At 38.8% G+C, this 26,096-nt stretch overlaps 1 protein-coding gene across 1 annotated transcript in view; it reads left to right on the top strand.

Moving 5' to 3' along the window:
• The window catches only part of DOCK8 (dedicator of cytokinesis 8), an 83,685-nt gene that overhangs the window by 11,777 nt on the left and 45,812 nt on the right, over positions 1–26,096 (top strand). Inside the window, exons 2-14 of the mRNA XM_042875290.1 lie at positions 4,006–4,108; positions 8,116–8,291; positions 10,520–10,591; positions 13,504–13,627; positions 14,206–14,418; positions 14,908–14,993; positions 15,586–15,652; positions 16,014–16,163; positions 16,822–16,902; positions 17,697–17,856; positions 18,480–18,619; positions 18,997–19,090; positions 19,925–20,087. Of these exons, the coding sequence (XP_042731224.1) occupies positions 4,006–4,108; positions 8,116–8,291; positions 10,520–10,591; positions 13,504–13,627; positions 14,206–14,418; positions 14,908–14,993; positions 15,586–15,652; positions 16,014–16,163; positions 16,822–16,902; positions 17,697–17,856; positions 18,480–18,619; positions 18,997–19,090; positions 19,925–20,087 (1,629 nt within the window). The remainder of the gene's footprint in view (positions 1–4,005; positions 4,109–8,115; positions 8,292–10,519; positions 10,592–13,503; positions 13,628–14,205; positions 14,419–14,907; positions 14,994–15,585; positions 15,653–16,013; positions 16,164–16,821; positions 16,903–17,696; positions 17,857–18,479; positions 18,620–18,996; positions 19,091–19,924; positions 20,088–26,096) is intronic.

Here is a 26,096-nt window from a genome sequence, read left to right as displayed (position 1 = left end):
CTACCCTGCTGTCCTGTTTGGATGGGTCAGGAACTCTGGTGAGCTCCAGCTTCTTCAGGATTTACACCAGCGGAGTTCTGCATCATCATTCAGGCTGATCACATTGATACGCAGTGAAGCAATGAAGTCCAATTGATGTTACTTTGCTTCAGTGCTATGGAGCGACCAGTGATGTAAAGAATCTTGGAGAGCTTTAGTCTGCAGTCTTCTGTTTTTCCTGGATTTACACTATCTTACAACACACCACAGCAATACTGACCAACTGTGAATACAGCAGTGACTTCTGTGAAAAACACTCCCCAGAATCTATACTTTCACTTTTCAGCTGATGATTCCTTTTTGTCCTTAAAAAAAAAAAAAAAAAAAAGGTACCAAAAAGGTACCAAAGTGAGCTGTCTATAGAGATGTTAGCACTACTGGATCCCATCTCTGATCTGAAGGGAAACAATTGCCCACATGCAGCTCTGCTGGTTGTTCAGGGTTGTAGACCACACTGTCTATAACCTCAAGTGTCCCACTGCCTTTTAAGTGAGAGCATTTTTCCCAGTTACTTATTATATAGTTTTTTTCTGTAAGAAGATTGCTTCTTCCCATTATGGATATAAGTTGCTCACTGTTTTCTTTATGGCCACTGTTTTCTTTATGCCATCTTCTATGTAGTTGAGGACATCTGCTGTCTCACTCCTCAGTCAACTCTTTTGTACTGAACACATCCACTTATTTCAATCTTTTCTCGTCACCCTTCACAAACTATTTAACATTCTCACTGTTTTCTTTGGCAGGTTTTTCAGTGTAATTGCTTCTTCCTCTGCTGCATTCTTACAGTATAGATCAGCTTTAGCACTGTCATTGGCTGAAATAAATAGAAATAACTTCCCTTTTTCTGCATGTAGGGCATTCTGTTAGTATGTGTCTTGGTCTTCTTTCTCAGAGTGTCTTCTGCAGTGGGGTTGTTTACTTATACAGTTCATTTCCCTTTTTGCATTTCTATGTTTGATGTGTTTTATTCCTAAGTTCAGAGTTTTGTGTTTCTTTTCATTGTGTGTAACTGTGCTGGTTTCAGACTGTTTATGAGATCATGCTAAGTGCTAGTCTTGTTTTGCACAATTTATTCCAGTCTGATGTGAACTCAGATTTACTCATTGTATTCATTATTACCACCGTCAGTGCTGTAAATAAGATAGTAGATTGGAACTAGGATGAAAACAAATTACTTTGCTCGTTTGCAGCAGTACACTGTTTGAAATCTCTTCACAATCTTCTTCTAAACTGTGAATGACCACAACTTGAATAAGGGCTGGTGGTTTTTTTTTAAGAAGATAAGCAGCTAGCTATGATGACTCCATCAAGACATTATCTTTTTATTTTGCTTATAGGAATGCTTTGAAGCACACTATCAAAAGCCTTACTGAGGCCAGTAAGCCATCACAGAAAAGTATTAAAAGGTTTCATGTGACTGACCTTTGATAAATCGTAGCCTTTGATAAATCATTGTGGCTTCAAGTTGCACCAGGGGAGATTCTGGTTAGATGTTAGGAAATACTACTTCTCCAAAAGGTCGGGCACTGGAATGGACTGCCCGGGGAGGTGGTGGAGTCATTGTGTGTGGAAGTGTTCAAGAAATGTTTAAATGCTGTGATGAGGTACATGGTTTAGGGAGAACTGTTGGTGACAGGTGGACAGTTGGATTGGATGATCTTGAAAGTCTTTTCCAACCTTGGTGATTCTATGATTCTATGAGTTCACTCTGGCTGTTCTTCAGTATCTAAAAGATGTTTTCCTTATATCTAACCTAAATCTACCCTATTTAAGCTTGAAACCATTTCCCCTTGTTCTAACAGACTCAGCTAGAGAGTCTGTCCCCTTCTTCCCTGTAGATTCCCTTTAGGTATTGAAAGGCCACTCTCAGGTCTCCTTGGGGCTTCCTCTTCTCCAGGCTGAACAGCACCCACTCTCTCAGCCTGTCCACACAGGAGAGGCGTTCCATGCCTTGGTTCATTTCTGTGGCCCTCCTTTGGTCTGTGTCTCTCCTGTACTGAGGACTCCACGTGTGGACGCTGTCTTCCAGCTGAGTATTCTTTGACTGGAGTGATTTATTTTGCAAATTCTTACTTCTGAGTATTGTGGAGCCTCTGGAACTAATCATAAAAAACTTTTTTCCTCCAGTTGGTTTGACTTGCACAGGTTTTTACCAGGCAGCAAGTCTGGCCTCGTGTCCACATACGTGCTTCCTCTTTTGTGAATAAACATTCATACCATTTCCTGTTCAAAGATGACCCCCTACATGGTGTAATTTATGTCTTTTCTTTTTTTGGCAGTAACTTCTGCAATACACTGTAACATAGGTTTTTGACTAGCTGCTAGGTCTTTTACTTTCATCAGTGTGCTTCTGTACAGGGTAGAAAACAACTTGCTCTGTTTGAAAGAAAATCATAATTTTGAATAATCCGAGTTTTATACCTTGTTACACATATTCACAATTAGATACTGTCTGCAGTGAAAAGATGAAAAGAATAACTGTGATATACAACCAGCTTTCCTTTTCAAAATAGGGCAAAAATAATGAGAAAATCCACAGATTTCTTCATAGTTCCTTAATGGCTTCTTGCTTATATTATTATGGAATCGCCTTTAAAAAAAATTCCAGTCTTGTTTTGCCTGGTATTTGGAATACCAGTTTTGACTGCTGACAGTGAATCCCTTTTCTTTCTCTTAATTCTGGCTTTTCTCTGTCTGCTGTTACTGTTTCCTCTAGAGTGGAACCATGTTGCTCTCAAAACTGGTGCAGCCTCCAAACAGCTGCCTGTATTTATGCATCTTCCATTTTAGGAGTCGAACCTGTAATGAGATGCTCATAATACCTTCCATGAGATGCCCATTCTCACAGGAGGAGAAATGGATTCAGCACACTCTGGGTTTTGCCGTACCAATGAAGAACAGTAGTAGCCAGAGGTTATGTGTCACCAAACACATTGAATAGTCACGGAAATCAAGAGACTGCAGGGGAGAAAAGCTGCAGAACAAGCATGCAAACTCTGCCATGCAGCAGCTGGTAGATCTAAGACACCCACTAATATCTGCTGGAGTTGGAAGAGAATCTCATGCAGAAGAGAAAGTCTTTTCCTCTCTCTGTGCTGGCTGCCCTGGTGGGTTGATGGCCAGAAGGTTTTTCTTTTTACTTAGAATCTGCTTAACTGGCTCTTGTTCTTTGAAAATCTTGTCCTGAGTATTCATGGTGAAATGTATTGTACTTGTTTTGGCATTATTTCAGGGCTGATTGTTCTTAAATCATACTAAATATTTATTGATTTATTTCACTGAAGAATGAGCAAGCTACTCTGATTACTAGTTTTGCACACTAAGTACATACAACTGTGCTATCACTCTAACATCTGAAAAACTCAGTACTGGCCTCCCACTGAAGTCAGCTAGTTAGCTCTTAAGATGATTTCTCCTCAAGCATTCAGCTGGCAGTGCAGACTGATTTCAAAATTCATGCTTTCATTCATCTGGTGTTGTTCAGAGCAGACTACATTACTAACATAAATCTGGGCTCACACCTTACAGTGAGTGGTCCTGCCTTGCTTTCATCTGCTGGTCACTTACAGTTCATTAAAGTATTTTCCTATGTGATGTTCATTAATCTTTCAATAATGGTTTATTATTCAGTAATTCTGATCTGCTGAAACAAAGGTGCAAGTGTTGCTATGTAGTTTGCAGCCATATTTGACTTGAGGGCAATATTATTCTTTCTTGCATGGCCTTTCATAGTTGCAGGGTTAACATAATAATAGAAACTTGTGGAAAGTGTGTCAGGATGTTAATTATTTAGGACTGCAAATTATTTTTGGGGGTCTGCATGAACTAAAATGCAAAAGGATTCTAGAATATAATCAAAAGATGTTTCTAAACTCTGTGGCAGGACTCTAAATTGGCTGATGTCTAGGGCTTGACATTTATATGTGGATAACTGTAGTTATAAGCTTTTTCTCTGCTTAATTAAAGGTACTCCTCTGCAGAAGTAAGAAAGCAATTTACCCTTCAACCAGGCTTTGCACAGTTCTGCCAGCGTAGCTTAAGTACTCCTGGCTTTTCTACTCTTCATTTGGTAAGTTCTGAATTTGTCTTCTACATAATCCATCTGCATTACATATCATTTTTAGGCTAAACTAAGTGAGCTTTTTTGTCCATTTTGCTTTCCATTGTCTTATTCCTAAATATCAAAATCCTTCTCGATCAGCGGGAAAATTACACATTTGAAGGAACTGGGAGTGGTCCTCAGAGTCTGAAATAGACAGTCTGCATGCTACTGTAAACCAAAGAGAAGTAGTTAAGTATTGGAGTATAATACAGCCATGCCCTGACAGAGACATTCAGCTCTACTACCGAGTAAATGCATTGTGTGAGGCCAAAGATGATCTGCAAATGGAGATCAGTGAATAAAAAAGAAAAAGAGTATGGTGGAGACTCAGCAAGGCTTAGAACCATAGAATATCCCAAATTGGAAGGGACTCATAGGAATCACCAAGTCCAACTCCTGGCTACACAGAAGACCACCAAAAATCATTCCCTGTGTCTGAGTGCATTGTCCAGATTAGTCTTGAATTCCAGCAGCTCAGTGCCATGACCACTGCTCTGGGAGGCCTGTTCCAGGTCCCAACCACTCTCTGGTGAAGAACCTTCTCCTGATATGCAGCCTGACCCTCCTCTGTTGCAGTTTCATGCTGTGCCCTTGAGCTCTATTGCTGTTGCCTGGCTTAACGAACAATTCCCAGAGCCAACGGCCGAAACTGTGCACTACCCTTATTTTCAGTGCTGTTAAGTGAAAAATGCTGAAGAGTGTCTTGATTGGCATAAACCTTACTGAGTCAATGGTTATATGGTCCAAATCATCTTCAGCCTGACATGCAGAAATCAGACCGTATGACACTGCCCTTATGACAGAGGGACAAGTTGCCAGGTCTTCTTTATTGCCTTTCAAGAGGATGACTGTTCTGCAAGTGTGCTATGCCATTCCAAAAAAGCCACGCTTGTCTGGGACTTCAATACTTTTTTTTTTCTTCTTTTGATTAAGACCCAGAAAGTAGGAGGAGGAAGTCTTTGTGCACCAGCAATTGTGAAAAATGGAGAACAGGAGCTGTAAGCGTTTACTTCCCGTGTGTCAGGGCCTCCCGCCACAGCTCACTTCCTCAATCTGAAGTGCTATGGTGCTTTAGCTTGCTGGTCGTGGTTTTTCAGCCCGGGGGTGGCTGGGTTCTCTTCTTCCGGCGTACAATTGCTTTAGCTCTTGAGAAACGCGATAACATTTCATTTCCTGGATATTGCGCTGCAGCTGCCATTTTGTGTGCTATCACCATCCGCATGCCTCTAGTCCACCCTCCTTAAAAAGGTATGTTTGTGGTAATGCTTTGTGGCATTTTCTATAGCATGATTTCTTTGCACACCTCCATGATAGAAGCAGTTATCTTTCTTTGTATACTTTATACTTTGCACATCAGAGAGACCATTGCCCTCCTTCTCATTTACCTTTTTCACCATCTTTTCCACTTGTCTTCAACAAGACAGAGTTACAAGACATAATGAAATGTGATGTATTTGACTTGCTGGAACAGAAAACTGTGATTTCTGAAAGGATGTGCAATGCTTAACTGAAAATTAGATTTTATTAAGCAACATTATTTTGCATGCAAAACATTTCATCTTCAACAACTGACAAGATACGTGTGGTGTCTATTTTTTTTAAATTGCAGCTGTGTTTTGCTTTACTCTTTTGCATTTTGTTTTGCACAGCTCTACATATGTATTCATGCATTAACATGCAATATTTTACCCACTAGCAGTCTAATAAATCAACTTCACGGATATTGTCTGAAGACTATACTGAATATTAACGAGAAGTTAAAAGCTAATAAAGATCACTATTTACCCAGAACTCCTGAGCCTGTATGCTCAGCTCTTTGCTAGGTATAAATCAGATCGTGCTTAACCTATAGTTTTGTGAACTTCTTCACATGACTGCTTCATGATTCTCAGTTTTAGACTTTACCTATGAGTAAGAAAAGCAAAGAAAGAGGGAGATTTTCCCTAAACTGGTTCTGGAGAATGCTGTTGATCCCTTAAGGGTGAGCTCTGACATTTCATTCCTGTGGAGATGCAATAAAAGAGGAACCTGTGGTTTATTTGACATGTGTCTCAGTGGTCTCTACTCCATCGTTTGCCACATCTATTATTTTTCAAACATGCAGCATGCTTTGTTTCTAGCGCATTTTTTCTAAACCTACTTCACCTTTCTCAATGTTTCTGAGTTTTTATTAGCTGAATAACTTCCCCTATTATATTTCCAGAACACTAATAAGCTTCCAATACTTGGATTATACCATATATATAATTTTTAATTAACTTTCCTATCTACAATGACTGATGTGGCAAAGTGTGCGTGAGCCATGTTAGTTCGGAGCTACCAGAGCATTGCTACCATTAAGCACCCTTGTCCTTTCGTAAGTTGTAGAATTCTTCACTGTCCTTTTGTGATAAAATTTCTGTGTGAAGCACAGTTATTTACAGAATTATTATTTATTGCCAACACCGCTGTTACTTACTTCATACTCAGGTGAAAATATTGTCAACTTTTCTGACAGTCTTCCTTTAGTAGGACCCAGTAATAATGAGAGAAGACTTCATAATTTTAGCCTGCAGATTGTATTTATGGACAAGAACACAGAAACATAAGAAGAATAGCTCCAGAATATTGGATGAGACTGTTGTCACAGTAGTGTTGCATATAAAGGCAATATCGTTATTAAGGACATCCGGAGCCTTATTTTCTTCACACTCCACCATCAGAACCAAATAAATTATCTGTCTCATCAAGGCTGAGACAAACTGTTGTTGGCAGCTTCAGAAGGCAGTTGTGTGAGATGTATTGAGTCAATGTGTTACAACGCAATCCTTATTCTTTACAGTCAAGGATGATTTGAAGATATTTTTGGCTAATTATTTCCTCCTAGTAAATTAATTATTGCAGGGTTGTTCTTTGAATGCTCTTTTGGTCCTTGCTCTGAACTGCGCTTAGGCGTCCATGATGTTTCAGGAACTCACAGAACATAAAATAGAGTTTTCTAAAGCTGTAGTTCTTGAACTATTTGTTACACGTCAAGACAATCAACAATAAGAAGTGCTAAACTCTGTACACAGCTGGATAGATGTTCTATTTTGTGCATGTATATAAGCTATTTTTATTGACTATATAGAAAGTAGAATTTCTTTTTTTATCTACACAAGGAAAAATGTAATAAAAACAACACATGAAGTTACACTTATGTGTATGTAGAACAATTACAGGTACAATAAACAAGATTTTTGAAAATGAACAGACAAAAAGAGACAGGTGGCTTTGTAGCATTCATGTTTGGCACAGTTAAACTTTGGGTTGGCACTTGTTAAGCTTTGTTGTGAATCGAATGTTCTGTATAAAAATGGTTTATAAAATACAGCCAAATAAATTTGCTCTCTGTCAGGGTGCAGTGCCAAATGCCATAGAAACGGTGAATATATAAGGTTTGCAATAACAATTTCAGTAGTTCCATGTAATCTTTTGTGTAGTTACTATTCTAACTGTTGAAGTAAAATTAAAATTCAAAAGAACTGAGAGGCATCTGCATGACTATGATTATTGCCAGCTCCCTGTGAGCTTGCCGCTGCCTGTCACTCTCTTCTTGGTCACCTTGGCCTTGTTCTTGCTTGCTGCTGCCCTTTCACATTGGAAGAGGGGGACTAAGTGCACTTCACAGGGATCAAGCAGATTACCAGTATCTGTGAAACCTCAGCAATGAAAATAGGCACATATTTGCTTTTAGCTGTAATACCTTCTTCTGCATGTTAAAATTTTCTTTTTCATCATTTCTTTTTCATCTAATTGTTTTGTTATCAACTTTTCCCTGCATTCAGTGCAGTGGCATAATACATAAGGTTAGAAGTCTGTTCCTGTATTTAATAAACAAGGGATAATTAGAAAAAGAAATGAGGCTCCCCACCCTTCCCCCCACAAAAAAACCCCACCACTTTTAAAAAACACATCTTTTGCTAAAACAAACACCTCTTTATTTCTTTCATTAGCCTTCCTTTTATGATGCAGTAGACCCAGTAGATTTCGAAGGCTTCCTAATGACACAACTGAACAACCTGGACTCAGAAATGGCACATGAACTTGGTGATTTTCCTGAAGATGACTTGGACATTGTCTTTACACCCAAAGAATGCAGGACTCTGCAGCCTTCTATGCCAGAAGATGGGTGAGGAGACTTTTTCTTTCTCTGAAATGCAACAGATTTTTAAAAAGTGTTGAACAGAAAGATGTCAATGTCTGTTAACCTCAGTCCTCCATCTGTTCAGCCGTCATGCAGTTACTTTAAACATGTGTACTTTGCCACTGATTCTGTTACTCTCTTTAGCACAGTTAAAGTCTCGTAAGGGCTTCACATCCTAGCTGTTAGCAGCAGGTATGAGGTAGTAGTAGATCAAAAAGAACAGGGGAGAAGGACAGGAAACTAATATGAAAAATGAAAAATGATTTTATAACTGTGACTTCTTACGTTGATTTGTAAGATCAAATTTTTTTTTTTTTTTTTTTTTTAAATTCCGTCTTGGCTGCTTATTACATGGCATTGATCAGATCACTCAGTGTCTCTTATTCAGTATCTTTCTTGCTTAATAATCACAAGGTTTTGAGGAAGGAGTATCTGTTGATTTCTAGTGTGAGAAGTCATTTCTGTGTCCAGGTAGATATAGGTAGATATTAATGAAATAATCAGGAAGCTTTCCACTGTTTTCAACAGTTTTTAGATTAAAATAGTTTCCATGTTTCGTAATGGTACTCAGCCGTCCTCAAAATATTTAAGCTAGTTTGATAAACAGGAAGAATACAGGCAGCAGAGTTTTTTGCAGTGAGAAAAAATGATGACTTGGAAATTTTGCTAGTGGGGTTTAGAAGAGTTCTATAAATTGTATACAAAATAGTCTCCAGGGATTGTTTGGCTAGAAACAGTACCCTCATGTAAAAACACAAAAGCATAGCCAAGTCTGCAGACAGCAACAAACAGATAAATTGGAAGTCAGCATAAGTCAACCCCAAACTGCTTTGTGTGCAAAGACAGCTAAGGATGCATGTTTGTTCAGGTTGGGGCCTGGCTCCTTCAGTTTATCTTCAGTGTTTTTTTCCCAGCATGCCAAAAGAGATGGAGACTAAGGTGGAATGACGATTCATGGTGGACTATTTTCATTTTTGTAGGCTGAGACCACTTCTCCCCTATGGAGACATATTTCCAGGATCATTTTGTAATACACCTATCATTTAAAATAGTAGTTTTCTGTTTCTGCCTTAGTGGTATTAAAAGATGTTTTAAGGAATCTATGAAAAAAAGAGGGGTGTCAGTAACAACAAACGTGTATTCAGCAGACTTGTTTTGTACAGAAAATCCCTGTTTAGACGTTCAAACCACTCATAAGGAAATTGATGTTACAGAAAATTGAGGTAAAGGACGCATAGTGTGTTAGGGAGGAGAGCGTTCAGGAAGGTCGTGCTTCAGAGATTTGCATGCAAGCAGTGCCTCCTGTGGTATCTTCCTGTGCCAAACACATGAAGTAGATGCCACTGACCAGACAGGGTTAATATGCTGCCTGCTAACAAAAGTGTGTCCCATCTGATGCAGGAGGTCAGCATGTGCTACTTTATCCCACCCTGGCACGCAATGGTCTGCTTGTCTGAGCCCCAAGGGTTGTTAGCCAGCTTGGGCTGCAGATCTATTAGGAGCTCTTGGTGGAAAGTGCTGAGAAGTTTTACACCTTTCTTCCATTCCTGCATCACATGTATCCTCACTTAACAAGCAGTTTTTACACAGGTCACTAGTATATTTCAGAGTAGGAGTAAGGAAATTGTGCTACAACATCATGACAGAACATTTATGGAAACTGACCTTAATTTATCACATTTTAATGCCAATCAGCATCCATTCTCTCAAGCAGTCTGCCAACTCCCTACATTGACAGAGGCTTAGTTGAAAATCATAAACTTACAGCATATTTTCAGATCTCAACATTCTGTTGAGCTGTTGGAATTTTCTCCATTTCAGTATATAGAGTACATGAGCTGATGCCTCTGGAAAAAATATCTCTATTTGTTAACAAGTTTTGGAAAAACACAGAAGATAGGTATCTGCGGTACTTTCTTTTGTTTTACAGTACTTTATAGCAACATCTGTCTTGAAACGCACGGTGTGGCAAATGGTTATCTCTGTTAAATGCATTTCTGTTAATTTGGAACCCAACAACCCAAACCCATGTCTGTGTACTCATTCAGTACACCTGTTGTTTAAAACTGAAATGTAGCTTAGCAATACAATAAACATACGGGAGTGGACTAGCGGAGAGCCCTTTATCTGTACAGCATGTTTAGTTAAATTTCTTTTTCCTTAAGGCATGACCTAGGTACTAAAATATTTCCCATATGTTGCTTTTTCCCCAGGGTTGAGCTGGATTCGCATGTACGAGACTGTGTTCAGACCTATATCCGGGACTGGCTGATTGTGAATAGAAAGTAAGCTACCCACAAGTAAATGAAATAGAAAATACCTGGTATACTATTTTGCATGTAGAAGATGCGTTGTTATAAATAATCTGAGCGAATGACAATTTGAATCAGTACCTGAAGATAAAAGTGGATTTCTCAGTAGTTTTACTCTACTGTCTTGTTTGAGATGGTGGGCTTTGCTGAATATTTTCGTACCTGCTTCTTAATTATTCAGGTTCCCCAGGAATTAATCAGGACGTAATTCATATTCAGTGTGTAGCAATGATCCTTCATCTCGACCTCTTATCCCTTCCTTCTTTTTGTTCTTTTTTGTGATGCTTGAAGAATCATTTTGTGTTTGTTTGTCTAAACTCTGTGCAAGGACAATCACATCTTGAGTATTGTCAGTTCTTACTTTGTCCATTTTCATATACGGCTGTTGGCTGTCCAGTCTTTCTTTCCAGAAAGGAAAAAAGAAGATTAGAGATGTTCTTGGCAGTGATTGCTAGTATCATTGGATTATTAGCATAGCATCAGTTAGAAAAAACTATTTTCTAACTGTGAGGGATTGTCTCTTGTTGTCCGTAAAGGAGTTGTGTTGTTAGTTCTGCACTCTGCTGAGAGCTGTGGGGAGACTTCCTCCAGGGGCCTATGAAACTGGTTCATTTCTCAGAAGTGCACATGGTGAGTCACCAGGAAGAAGCTGGTGGGTTTTTGCAGGCTCCCTACCTACACTGCGCAGAGCGCTGTGCTCGCTCCATCACACAGCTCTGCTCTGAGCGCTCTGTAACGGACCAGCCTTGTCTGTGCACACAGATAAGGACTGAGCAACCCAGTAAGTGCAGCAGACAGTGTTGTGTGGCTGTGTTTGCTGTTATGCACGCGTGTAGAAATGTGAATGGAGCCAGAGAAATACACTTGCTTCAAAAGGCTTTTAGGGTGTTTTACTGTGTCGCTGATTCAGATGAGGCAAATTTGCGGATACTTTATTGAGTTTGAGGCCTCCCAGAAAGCTGATCTTTGATGGCTAACAATGCAAGCAGGTTACTAAAAATTACAAAGAGAAAGAAAGCATGAAAGATGCTTTAGTGTCACGTAAATCGGGGGTTATTATTGGGAGCCTTATGGCACCATTCTCAAAACAAATCTGACAGGAAGCAAAGGAGTAAAGAGAGAAAGAGTACTCATAGAAAGCTTTCCAACATGCTGAGAAAGACTGAAAAGTCAGTGGTTGCCAGTTTATGAGACAAAGATTCATAGGGCAGATCTCAGTTTATAATCTGGAGAGCTGTGAGAGGTGTGTGTATGTAGCTCTTGTCCACTCCTGGATAAGAAGGGTGGGAGTAGCACAGTAAAGAGGAAAAAAGGTTGTGGTCCTCACGCCTCAGAGAAGTAGGACGTGAGTAGGAGGGTCTGGGCACAGTAGTAGGTCTGTGTGTTGTAGTGAGTCTGGCTAGCGCAGAGTTCACTTTACCCACAGCAGCCCATACAGCGACGAGCTTTGCATTTGTGGCTAGCACTGTGCTGATATCATAACCAGCGTTTTTTTCTGTGGCTGGACAGCACTGACACACAATCCAAGCCAGTATTCTGGAGTGGGCAGGAGGTGGGAGGGGACAGCACCAGGGGAGCTGATCTGAACTGATCAAAGGGACATTCAGTAGCATATGGGATCACACCCTGGCAAAGGGGGAGGAAAAGGGAGATCTTGTTATTAAAACATCTGTCCTCCCAACCAACTTCTATGTGTATCAAAGCCCTGCTTCCCAAGATATGACTGAACATAGGAATACTTGCTAATGGGAAGTAGAGAATAATTGTTTTCTCTCTCTTTGCTTCCACATAGCCTTTGTTTGTTTTTAATTTCTTCATTCTTTAGTTAAATTATCCTTATCTCAAGAACCTTTTTTTCTTATCATATTTTCTCCCCTGTTCCTTCCTTTGAAGAGGAGGAGCAAGAAAGTGGTCCTTCACTGGAGGTAGTGGGAAAAAAAAATCAACAAAGCCTCTTGTAAATGTTGAAGTGTCTCAAAAGAAGGTTGTGTATAATTCCTCTCTCCCATTCTAAGTAGAAAATGCAATTCCAAAGCTAGGTCACATCCAAAGAGATCTTGTCGACCTTGTATTTTTATTGCCTTTGGTTTTCATTTGAACTGATAAATGATTCAAATTCAAATAATTAATATTAAAATACATATAATACAGTTGTATATATACATAATACATAATACATATACATAATACAGTTATATGTATATAATTCAGTTGTATCCAAAATGTAATAAAAAGGTGTCTCCCTGATCAATAATGACTTATTGTGACATCACAATGAAGGTACTGAGATATTTAGATGCTATTTTTAAGTGCAATGGAAAGGAAAATGAGTGAAGCTGGATAGTGTGACTAAGGGGAATGATTATTAAAATGCTACTACAGAATTTAGCAAATTTTTTGAAAGGAGAGAATAGTCTAAATGCTTGACTTAAGGGGAGCAGCTAGGTCTAGGCATGCTAGAGACCAAATGACATCTCAGACAAGCAGTGAGCTCGATGGTGCAGAAGCAGAGAGCCGGCTAAAAGGCAGGTGTTTCTGACCATTATTTCTAAGGTCATTGAGATAATCACTATGTCTTATGAGTAGCTCAGGGCTGAATTTATTCCTAGGTCAGAATTTTTCTGCTGTCTCAGGGTGAGAATATAACAATGCGAGTGAATTTTCTTCATTTTCAAGCTATCCTTCATATCCACTGTAAAGCTGCAATGGTTGGCTGAAACATTGGAACATCGCAAAATGTCACATTTTGTATACAGGTTATGGTGTGCTGTCCTTCTGTGCAATTATGTTCCTCATTGCTTGATTTTTAGTTTTCCTTCTTCTGTTTTATTTTCCCCTAATTCCTTTTTGTTCCATCCTGATTTGCTTGGTTTTGTCTCTGCAAGGAACCAAGGGAACTCATACATTTGCAGTTTGAAAAATAAGGGATCCCGAAAAGATTTTCACAAGCATCTGCAGAAACAAACATTTGAATCAGAAACTTCAGACTCTAGTGAAGCAAGCTTTCAGGTATCTTTTAATATATTTGGTAAAAGTTATTTAATATAGAAGCTGCCTTCAAGGGAAGCAAAAGTCCTGTGTACAGAGACCTCTGCAGCAGGTAGCCCTTCCTTACGGGGAGTTTCTGTCGCCAATGTTTGTAGAGCCTGGGGATGTTGGTACAAGGCTGGTGTGGCTGTGTAATGCCCCTGACACCTCCTGGTCAGGGAAGTGTGGGCAACAAAGTAGGCCGTGGGCTGATGGAGTCCCACCAGCTGCCTCCTGCTCCTCAATGTGGATGCAGTCAGGTTCAGAGATCTGAAGAATTACAGTGTCACTCTGCCGACTGCCCGCTGTGCTTTGGCTTCCACCATGTTCACTTTGAAAGTTGAAGGTAATCTGCCCTTTCCCTTTCTTCCCCGTGGATGCAGAGAGGCACAAACTGGAGGACGGTGCTTACCATCATCTCCCACCATCTCTCCTTGGTGAGCCCCCTGGCAGCAGTGAAATTAAGGCAGAAAGGCCTGAAAGACAGGCAAGAGAAACCTCGTGACGCCCAAGGTACAGCAGGCAGTAAGAAGTTTTGCTGTTCCTTCGTTTTCTGACAGGCAGGGCCCAGGGCCGTGCACGTGCTCACTGAGGACACCTCCAAGACTGCCCCAGCTTCCTCTGACTTTGACCTGCGCAGCCTGCAGCCGGATCCCCGCCTGGAAAACCTGCTGCGGCATGTCAGCGCGGAGGAGTTTGAGAGGCAGAATGAGGAAGCCCGACGAACCAACAGGCACGCCGAGCTCCTCGCCCTCTACCCGTCAGTGGATGAGGTGAGCTCACAGGGCTTCTGGGACTCAAGCCATGCTTCGGTGGGATGGAGATTGTCCACACAACCATAAAAAGTGTGACTCCTGGCCTGTATACCTGCTTCCTTTGCTTTTGTGTATCACCCTTGAATAATAACACAGTGAAGGTGTGGCCTTCACATGCCTGCCAGCCATCTGTAATGTGCATTCAAGCAGTTGTATCCAACTCATGGTGTTGCCCGAGGTCTTTCTGCCTTCTTTTGATGTAAGTCAGGCCACGTTCTGGTAAAATGGTTGTGTCAAAACAAGCCACATTCACTTGGGAAACAAACCAGATGCAGGTGAGGCATGTAGGTATTTGTAAACTTACATCAGTTTTCTTTCTGACTGAAGAGATGAAGTGGCTGCTGAGTCAGGGAACGTGCTGTTTTGTTCAGTTACATCACTTGAAGCTGTTATGTAAGCGTGTAAATTTGCAATTATTTTAATTGCATTTGAACTGTTTAATGATAGGAAGATGCAGTGGAAATACGCCCAGTGCCAGATCGCCCAAAGGAACACCTGGGCAACAGGATTCTGGTAAAGCTGCAGACTCTGAAGTAAGTATTCTTACATCCTGGTCTGGCAGGCTTTGGTGACACTTTTCAATTACAGTGTCTCAATTCATGTGAGCATCTTGCCACAGACACACTGACATTGTATGTTCCTTGTTCACAAAGAGTTTACGTGCTTGCTTGTTCTTGCTTTAGTGTGATTTTGGCAGAAAACCATTTATATCTGTAGTTACAAGACTTTTTATCTTGTCAGAATGAAAAGGAGTTGGGGATGAGACCAAGTTATTTATTATAAACAAACTAGATTGATCTGTGTTCATAATAGCGATAAATAGAAAAAAAATCAAGAATGGTAGAATCATTTTTAACTGGTATCTGAGACCAGCTTTCTGACAAACGCAGAAAATACACTGCTGGCAGTTTATCTCATTTTTTTTCCCCACTTGAAGTAAGTTAATAAAATACACTAGCTAAAAAAAGAAAAATCCTCCAAACTTTAAGAGAGCCAAGGTCTGGAATGAAGTGTTTCTCCTCATTTTCTAAGGAAATGACAGCCTAAACCCCCCTTTTTTTTTTTTTGTTTTGTTTTACAGGATCTTAAAAGTAAAATATTAATAAGTGTGTCTTTCCTTAACAGGTTTGATATAGAGATTGAGCCTTTGTTTGCATGCATAGCTCTCTATGATATAAAAGAAAGGAAAAAGGCAAGTGTGCACTACAGCATAAATAAGGAACGGGGTTGTTCATTCATTCATATTTTCAGCTCAATTTCATTATGGTGTGAAAATTCTAGGATGTTTAGCTTTTCTTTGTTTCTTTTGTTTAATTGACTTATCTCTTACTTAAAACTTTTAACTCTAAAAACTATTAGAATTGCTTACAAAAAATAACTCAACTTTTGCATAGGTGCATCTTGATCTAGGTTGCTGTAGTCATGCTAGCTCTTTTGTTTTGTGTTTGCAGCTCTTTATTTTATATTTCCATTTACTTCTTTTGACTTATTTTAAAATAACATTCAATTCATTTTTGCTTTGCAGTACATTTTAAATTATTTTTCTTTTCAAGATCTCTGAAAATTTCCATTGTGACCTGAACTCTGATTCATTGAGAGGATTCTTGCGTTCTCATACACCCTCCACTGACCTGTCTTCTCTGGCAAGATCAGCTGTATTTTCTGTCACTTATCCCTCATCAGATATTTACCTAGTAATAAAGGTATGTTACAGTGGTACTTTTAACACCGTTCTTCCTGTTCCCAGCTGTGCCAATTGTCTGAGCATGTGGTGTTGACTAATGTGGTTTTCCCATAGCTGAGAGGCATTCTGGTAATTTCTGACCATCTTTGTACACATATCCCCTGGTGTATCTTGTTTCCAATGTAAGAAGTTGGAAGTTTATCAATATCTTACTTTCTAGCTCAGCTGAATGTTTAGTTTTTCCTGTTTCTTCATAAGAAAAAAATTTGGTGAAATAAACCGTTTTTAAATTTTTTAAATTGTGTATAAATGGAGTTTTTTTGGCTTTGGGTTAGTATGTTTTGCACTGGTCTGTTTATTTAATTTTGAAACTAACTTTGCCCGAACCATTTTATTTGGAATGTGTTAATTTTCCTGCTTGTGGTGAAAATGCAGCAGTACCTGATAGTTTTTTTTATATACATGTTTTCTGCTTCATAACTAACAATAGGGGAGCTGGGAAAAGTTTATTGTACATTACTCCATGAAGACAGTTTTAAGCATTATTTTTGGTAGATTTGGGCAGACTTTTCCATATTGCTAGAGAAGTAATGTGTTAAGTTTGGAGTGATTTTTTTTCTTTATCTTATATTATTATTTTTTATTTTTTCTTCATCTTATTTTACTGCTTTTTGTAGATAGAAAAAGTGCTTCAGCAAGGAGAAATTGGAGATTGTGCAGAACCTTACATGGTTCTTAAAGAAAATGAAGCTGGCAAGGTAAGAAAAACAACCATGAAAAGTGTTTGGATCAAAATATGCGTGCAAAGGGAAACAGGGAAAGAGCAAATCTTTTGGAATGGGACAGAACCCAAAGAACAATGGGGAGAAAGTCAATTGATCCATCCATAGGGCAAGCAATTTGATGTCTGTCGTTGACATGAAGAATTCAAAAGAAGACAAGGTGTGCTTTTGTTCCTAGTCACTTTGGAAATCAGTACTGATTCCAACGTCTTGAGCCATAACGTATCTATAGGTAAGTAAAGGAGATGACAGTGCAGTGAAGATAGCATGAATATTTGTACCTCAAAGGCTTCCTGCTGATCTGATTAGGCAACCTGTTGTGGGGTGTGTATGTCCAGTTCAGTGCAGACATCTGTAAATAACACGATCTTTGTTTGGGGAATTAATTGTCATTTACCTTCCCTCGAGCAGAATGATGATGTTTCCTAAAATCCCATGTTTCTCACATTCATCAGAATATTATTTCTGTATCTGATGGAGGAGATGGAACTTGCTCATTTTATGATGATTACTCATGCTGGGCACAAGGGTCACTGCAAAAAGATCTGCATTCTCCTTTTCAGTAACAAAAATGAACTAGTTGAAATGGGAACTGAATTTACAGATCAAAGCATCTATGGTGCTGACAGTGGTGTAACAGGAAGATATCAGAGATAAGAGTGCAAATTATTTACTAAACTGTAAATAAATAAATATTTTCCCTTTTTTCTTTAAAATGAAGTTAGAATAACTGATTGCTTTTAAAACATTCATTATTTTCTTTGTCTTAGACAAAAGAAAAGATTGAAAAACTGAAAGCCCAAGCTGAATGCTTTTGTCAACGACTAGGGAAATACAGAATGCCATTTGCCTGGATTCCCATAAGTCTAACTAATTTCTTCAACGTTTCCACACTTGAGCGAGAAGTATCTGAGGCTGAAGGTTTGAATGGTACTTGTCTAAGTTTTCTGACTAACACAAAGCAACTCTTTAGTGGTTCTGTGCTTAGGAAGCAATTTCATTCATTTTTGTCCTCAAGAGCAAATGACAGATTCGAATTCATATCTTCTCAGCTTTCCTTTGTAGTCCTACAAGCAATAGTTAATATTCTCACTATTTCACCTCTGCATATGTATTTTTATGTATTCTAAATATTCTTCAGTTCTAGGTCCTATTCTAGTTGAACTGGCCTTTACTATCTGGAATCCCTATGCAATAAAGGGGAATCAAAATATTAATCTTAGTTTCTGTAGCGTATAAGAGATGTTTTCAAGCTGCATCCAACACTGATCAATGTGCTTTGTAACCCACTAACTAGAAATATGAATAAGCCTGTGCTCTGCAGCAGAAATAGTGTCACTCTCACTAGGTGTATCATTGCATTCCATTATTTCACATAGTCTGAAATACGGCCAGTGGGAAATACAGATAAAAGCTTAATAGGTACTGGTTGTAGGTACTGGTCTCTGTCCTCTGATGTTACTGGGAACTTGTGGATTTCTAGCATATCCTTATAGTCTTGGTACTGAAGTAGCACAAAACAAGTTGGTATTTTATTTAATTTCTCTTTGAAGGGAAAGGATCAACTAGTGAGAAGAGGGCAACACTATTACAAGCAAGAAGACTCTCTGAGAGAAGTCTCAGCACTGAGGACAGTTATCCAGTGTCAAACTTCAAAACTGTCTCTCTGACCCACAGTACCTTCTTTAAACAGGTATAGGATGCTCTTTGTTTCTGACTGCCTAAGACATTTTTCATATGTGTTGTGTGAACTGTGTTGGGAAAAATTGTACAGTGATGTTAGTGGGGATTCAGAGGATAATTGCTGTTGACAGTAACTTAACTTGTTTGCATGTTTCAAGGTAATCACTGAATCATAGAATGGCCTGGATGGAAAGGGAACTCAAAGATCATCTACTTTCAACCCCCCTGCTGTGTGCACAGTGGCCAACCAGTAGGCCAGGATACTTGGAGCCGCATCCAGCCTGGCCTTAAATGCCTCCAGGGATGGGGCATCCACAGCCTTCTTGGACAGCCTTTTGTTATGTAGTATTGCTATAAAGATAATGATTTTTGTCTTTCTCCTGTTAGGAAGGAGACAGGCTTAGTGATGAAGATCTCTTCAAATTTTTAGCTGATTTCAAAAGATCATCTTCCTTGCAGAGACGAATTAAGACTTTACCAGGTACACAATTCATTTTAGATGGAATAGTATATATGTACTTTTCTCCTTTAAACCATTTTGTAAGTTTCAACCCCAAAATAGAATAAAATTGTGTTTTAAACTATTGTGGAACCTTCCCAGCATCCCCAGTTAAGTATTGAGATTTGTGTTGAACTTGATATTCCGCAGTGATTTGCTTTTTTTTTTCTAACTTATAGTGTGTCTGCTGGATGTATTTCATGATCATTCAAGCTGTTTGAAGACAGAGGTTTTCTCTGCAGTGTTTTCCAATGAGTCATTTGGCTATGCTCAAACACTTGACAAGCTGCTTTTTACTTTTTCAGATAAATTACATCTTGAGATCTTCTGGATTGTAGAGGAACCCCCAAAAAACAGAAACTCAGTGTAAAGCTTCTTTTACCTTTGTAGATAATTGTCAGAAATGACAAATACAGGTTTCCAAAATAGTTTTTGCTTTCCAAAACTTAAAGTTGAAATTGAAAGTTTGATTATACTCATGGCAGGATTATCAGTATTAACTATGTAAATGTTGTCCACAGCTAGTCTGGATTTTCTGTTGGATGGTATCTACTTGTCATAGATTAACACAGCAGAATCCTAGTGGAGATGGAAAGACAACTCTGCTATACACCACCCTTTTTTATTCAGCTTCCATATAAACTTGTGTATCCTCCTACATGCATGTTTTATTCTCATGCAGCTTTCAATCCAAATATCCATTTCTTACTTACGTAGTGTTATTGTGTAACCTCACATACTGTTTTCAGTTTTGATTTATTATACATTAGTTATTTTTTGTATTCTTTGGTAACGTTTTGTGTTTTTTTTCAAAAGGAACGCTTAAACTGGAGATCTCTCCAGCTCCAGAAAACCTTGGTTACTGTCTGACACCGGAATTACTACCAGTGAAGCCCTTCCCAGAAAATCGTAGTCGTCCTCACAAAGAGATTTTGGAATTCCCAATTAGAGAAGTGTATGTTCCCCATACTATTTACAGGTAAGATTATTATTATTTTTTTAATGCTTAAGAACCATTTTCAAAGGTAGTTGTGGTTTGACTTTTTTTTTTTTTAATAAAAGCTGAGAAAAATTGCTAACGACTATGTTTTAGACTGATTTACTCTTGTAAGCTGTTAGAAGGTAAGATACCCACTGGATGCTCTGTTTAATTATGTAGTTATCCTGTTCCACACAGAATATTTTTCAAATGTTCACAACCTAGCAGCTCTTGTTGGCTTGACATAAATATATAAAATCATGTGGATACTGTGCCCATTTCCTTAGTGAAAGCATGAAAAAAAAAGCAGTAGTTTTTATACAATTGAAAGTACAAATGTAAATGAAGTCAATTTTCTTTTTTTTACTCTAATGGGAAAAAAAATGGCCAGATTTTAACTTCCCTTTCCATTACTAGGCCTCAGTAAGGTGAAGCACTTGTCAACTCCAGGTTGCCTGGTAGTGTATGAAGATTTGCTTTTGAAAACAAAAAGCATTTGGAAACACTTTAAATTGCTAATCTAGAAAGGAGTTTGAATCTCTCTTTAGTTTTGACAAGAGTAAAGTCCTACAGCTATACATCTTGAATAACAAAGCTACCATGTTTAATCTGTGCATCTCCTGAAGCAAGTTAATGTGTCTCCACACTATCCTCCAGTTGGTAGGTGTCTGTGTTGGATAAATGCCCCTACATAAGAAGAAATGCTTGCTGTAGCTCCACAGCTACATTCTTTTTCCAAGACTTCACACCCAACATGCTGAGCCTCTTCAAGGTTTTTGGGCTCTGTTTTGAATTTCACTCTAAGTAGAAAATGTGGAAACGAAAGAGGAACTGTCCTGTATAGGTAGTGGTAATGAAGAGAAGATCAATATAGCATGTTTACCTTAATCTTCACTGTAATTAATGAATCAGTGATGATAACATAACACAACTGATGTGACAAAAATAGTATTGTGCTGCAAACTGTAAAGTTTTGTTGTTAATACCCCATCCAACCCCAAAGACAGTCTTTTAGATACGGTAGGAAAGTGATGAATAAATGTGGAAGTGCTAGATTTTGTTTCAACAGCTTTGTCACTACAGCTGTATTTGCAGTTAGAAAGGGGAGTCATCAGCAAATATTGTTGATATCTAGCCGTAGATCCCCAGTAAGACAGATGAGTCAGCTTTGCAAACCTTGTGAGAGGACTTTGTGATTGCAGGAAGTAGCAACTGTGTTTGTGCAGCAGCACTGAAACCTTTTACTACGAGCTAGAGTAACATGGCTCTTTCTGAGATGCTTTTGGCACCCAATAAACACAGTCATGTCAGAAAAAGTGTTGTTAGGGAATGTGGACTGATCCAGTGCTATGGATTTAGATATTAAAAAGAATCCGTATTTTTTTTTATTTAAATAAAATAGTTTATTTTATTAATTAGTATAAAATTAGTAAGTTCAATATACATGTATTTTTTAAATTAAAATGTTACTTTGAATGTAGGAGAGATTTATATATATAAATGTATTTGAATAACAAAACAATGAAAACTTTTAAAGATACAGTCTGGTAAGATCTTGTTGGCATAATAATACCTCTGCACATGTCCAGACAAATACTAATGTAACATCTACTTTTAGTTTGTTGCCTGGATGTTTAAAAGAGATGCAGAAACCTAGTTTACTTTTCTTTCTTTCTGTCCTTCTTTCTCTCTTTTTCTCTCTTCTGTGCTTAATATTGCAATAGTCAATACCTAATGAACACACACTCATTTGTCTCCTTTAACAGTATGACAACTCAGGATTTAGTAATACTAGGACCGGTTAAGGAATTGAGAGTATTACCTCACAGGAGGTTCAGTTACGGCAGAAGGCTGCAGAAGTCATGAGAAGGGGATCTAGTCCTCTTGAATTTAATACTGGAAAAGTTTTTAGGTTTTAACTTCTGAAAAAGGTAATGTGAAGTAGACAGTTGTGGGTCAAAAGGTTTCCTGCATTTATACAGCAGAAAACTATTGTGATGGGTAATAGATAATTTTGTGGGTTCTTTTTGTGGTGCATAACATCTCAGTTAATTGCCTGTGGTTTTGGTTTTCAAATACATTATGCTGTTGACTACTTTTTTGTAATATTTGATGTTTGAAGTAACGATGAGCCTCTTCAATTACATACACAGATTGAACATGAGTTCTGGAGAGAATAGTGCTAAGATTTTAGTCAGAATTGACTCTGAGCTCTTGATAATGTTTAAATTAAGAAAGAACTAATTTTCTATAATAATGTGATGTGATTTGAAACTTCAGGAACCAGATTTAATGAGCTGATCTCAGTTTATCTGGGAAAATTTTTATGCTCTGAAAATTTAGTAGAATATTTGTTAAGGTTTTCGTGTCAGTGATAATGGATGAATTGAACAATCACTCTCACCTAAAATGTAATGTAGTCTGGCCACTATCTTTTTAATGCTTAATTTTAGCACATGAGAAAAATCATTCAAACTTATCCAAACTAGAAGAAAATTTTACAAAGTTTTAGAATATATGGTATAGACACATCCTTTTGAAAATAACGTTGAAATTCTCTCGTCATGCCATTTATTCTAGTCAGTGCATGGAAAAATCAGCAACTTTGATAAAGTATTTGTGATTTACCATTTTTCTGAAGATCTCTCTCTCAAAAGAGTAGAAACAGAGGAATCATCAAAGATTGAAAGTAATGACTAATAGGTGTATCAGTTTTTGTTTCCAATTTCTTAAGTAGTATATCTATGCTCATAAACAATTTGTAGTTTTTATCAGTGATGACTGATTGCTCCTAATTTGGCTTTTGTTATTCATGGTTTTCTTACTGTAGTCATCAGTGAACACATCTAATATTGTTCAGAAATTTGAGATGCACTTGTGAAACTTTGTATATTGCGTAACTTAGCAAGGAAAAGGATTTCATTACGTTGCACACATATTACACAGCCAGTAATTACAGACAGCAATGTTCAGTCAGAAAGATAACAGTCTTGAAGACTGTGCATAGATTTTGTTTCGGCAGAATATTGGTCCCCGTTGCTTTGGCCATCGGAGGTGATCAAATCATCACTGCAAAGTCTCTATTAAAGAGTAGAAAAATCAGCAAATTAAAATGAGAGCTGTTTCATGGTGTCCTATGTGGAGCCTTGGTTTTCTTGCACTGAAATAGCCTTTTACCTCACAGTCCTTGTGCTGGGTCAGCCTCAGATCCAGAGAAACAGACTGAATTAGTGCTTCCCCTAGAACCCTGTTACAGTGTGGAACTGTCCTGTTGGATTGATATTGGATGTTCTGTCGTGGCCTTTGTAGACCCATATTGACTCCTGAATGTGTCTATTGCTTCTTGTGAACACGTCTGCCTGCATCTGGAGGTACTTTCTGTACAGGGAGTGAGAGGAGAAGTACAGTCACACCAGCATTAATCACTGACAGCAGCTGCTGTGGCATGTTGCTTGAGGACTTCCTCTCAGCACTGAGCCTGAAGAGGAACATGTGGCTTCCTGGGGCTCACCACATCCTGAGGGCGATGCTAACCGCTGCATGGAAATGTTTAGGCTCTCAGGCTGTTGGAGGGAGCTGTTGCTGGCAGGAAGAAGCACTCTAGTCACCAAAAGATCTGCTGTGTATGCCTGTCCTTAGTGCAGTGTGAAGAAACTCTTTTGATCATCTCCCCAGCTTCCTGCTTTTCATCACTTTCATCGCTGCCTGATACTCAGAATCAGGGTTTACTTCTGTTCTTCCTCAGCATTGATGGGTTTAGTACGCATGTAAGAGAGGTCCCTAAAACTGCTTGAGCATAAATAGCACAAGCTTTACCTCTTCTGCACAGTGCTCACTGGAATGCTTCTTTGGTTGTGTAGCCAGCAAAGACCTGTCTGTGATTTTGCATATCTTTCATCTCAAGTCAGATGTAAATGTAAAAATCGGTGCTCAGGGGCATTATGGAGATTTGTGACATCTTCTGCTGGGCTGCAGATTAATGAAGCAATGGCTGGATTATGCAGCATCCCCTATAAGTATTTCTTCATCTCTGACAGACGTAATATTGATAATATCCTTCCTTTAATATGTCATTCCCCTTAACATAATTCAGTGGAGGTTACTGATATATTTCTCACTTTCACTTAGTTTTTCCTAATATTATCTTGGAGAGAATTTGGCAGAGCTGAAAGTGCACTTAAGATGATTAGGGAAGAAAGTGCGTTAGTGTTGCAGGCAGGAGTACTGTGCTGAACAGAAGGAAAGGCAAGTTACATACTGATCTGTTTGCTAAGACATGCCATGCCTCGCATAGCCCTCATGTTTTATTATGTTCCCTTAGAACCAATTTTTATAAAATACTAACGGGCACAGCAGTGTGTCCATCTGGGTATGCACCCATCTGTCAGCTTGCTCTTTTCCCTTCATTAATTAGATTCCTATCCTTTCTAGAGTACCTTACAGGTTCTGACTAAGGTTCAGATATTTCAAGTTTACCGTCTGGAATTAAAGCCCGTTCACCAATTTCTTTTCCTTCAGCTACCTGTTTTGCCACCTTATCCACCATCATATTTCCAGTTTCCTGTACAGTGTCACTCTTCTGATGTCCTTTACAATGTATAACAGCCATGATGTTCTTTGGTAGATTTACATCACGCTGAATTTGTTTTCCTTGTGTGTAAGCAGTCCTCGCTCTTTCCAGATGACACCGTGAGTGGGTACCACCCCAAAAGCATATTTAGCACCTGTCCATATATTTAAGGTTCTTGTCAAGGCAATTATTTCAGCCTTCTGAGTGGAAGTCCCCACAGGTAATGGTTGTGCTTCAATTACCCTGTCAGTAGCAGTTACTGCATGTCCTGCCTTGCAGTTTCCTTGTCTTCACAAAACCGCTTCTGTCGATGAATCCAGGAATCCTCAGCATTGTCCAAGGTTCTTCCTGTAGATCTGATCAACTGAGTACACACAGTCTCCATGCAGTCGCACACTGCTGGCTTGGAGGCAGCTCTGCCTTGGTGTTCTGGGTGTTCAGCAAATGGCTTCCTTCCCTTTGATCAGTTGTGCTTTCTGTTGAGAAACTTGATAGCCTTTTAAATCAAGAAATTCAGCAAGCTCACAGTCCATTGCACACAGTCCTTTGTGACTGTAGCATCCACGTACTTCAGTAAAGTTCCACTGTGAGATGGTGAACCCAAATCTCAGGCTCACGAGTTGACCAGTTCTCAAAAATCATTGGGCTGTTCTCACAACTCTGGGTAATACTGTGCAGGTTAACGGAATCATTATTATTATTATTATTAATTATTATTTTTTTCTTCTCTCCATATTGGAGCTTTCCTATTCAAAGGCAAATAATTTTAGACTTTCTTTGGTAAAACCAGGCAGAAAAAGGTGCACTTCAAATCCAGAACGGTAAACCCCACCTACTTACTCCTTAACTTGGTTAATAAAGATATACACCATGGGTTGTATGTATTCAGCATTTCTATTAATTGCCCTTAAATCTTGGACCAAACTGTAGCTCTTGCCATCCAGTTTTTCATTTGCAAGATTGGGGTGTTGTATTTGAATTTTTATCCAATTAATAATCCAAAATACAAAAAGTTATTTTTATTTCTTTTATCCTCCTACAGTGTTGTATCCTCAAAGGGCATTGCTTTACCCTGGTTGGGCTGGCTCCCATCTTTAACTTCACTTTCATTGGGCTGCACATTTGGCTCTGCCAGGCATCGCTGATGCCTGCAATTCTGTGTATACCCAATTTAGGATTCACGTAACTCCTGGGAGTACAACATTGCTTTTCCCAGTTTGTGTTAAAGCCAGACTTAAAATTTTCAGTCCATTGGTCTTGCTTGACAAGTAGCTCCAATTTTCTCTACTGAATTTGATCTCTACATTCAACTATTCTAACATGTCATGCCCAAATAATGGTTTTGGAGAACCTGGCATGTACAAGAATTTATATATTCCTACTTGTTCTCCTAGCCTGCATTTAATTGGTCCAAAAAAAAAGTAAACTTCTCTTGCCAG

Source organism: Lagopus leucura, unplaced genomic scaffold, assembly GCF_019238085.1.
Source record: "Lagopus leucura isolate 7727_CA_CO unplaced genomic scaffold, USGS_WTPT01 Super-Scaffold_100014, whole genome shotgun sequence".
Classification (NCBI taxonomy): domain Eukaryota; kingdom Metazoa; phylum Chordata; class Aves; order Galliformes; family Phasianidae; genus Lagopus; species Lagopus leucura.
This window is presented reverse-complemented; position numbering and strand designations above follow the sequence as displayed.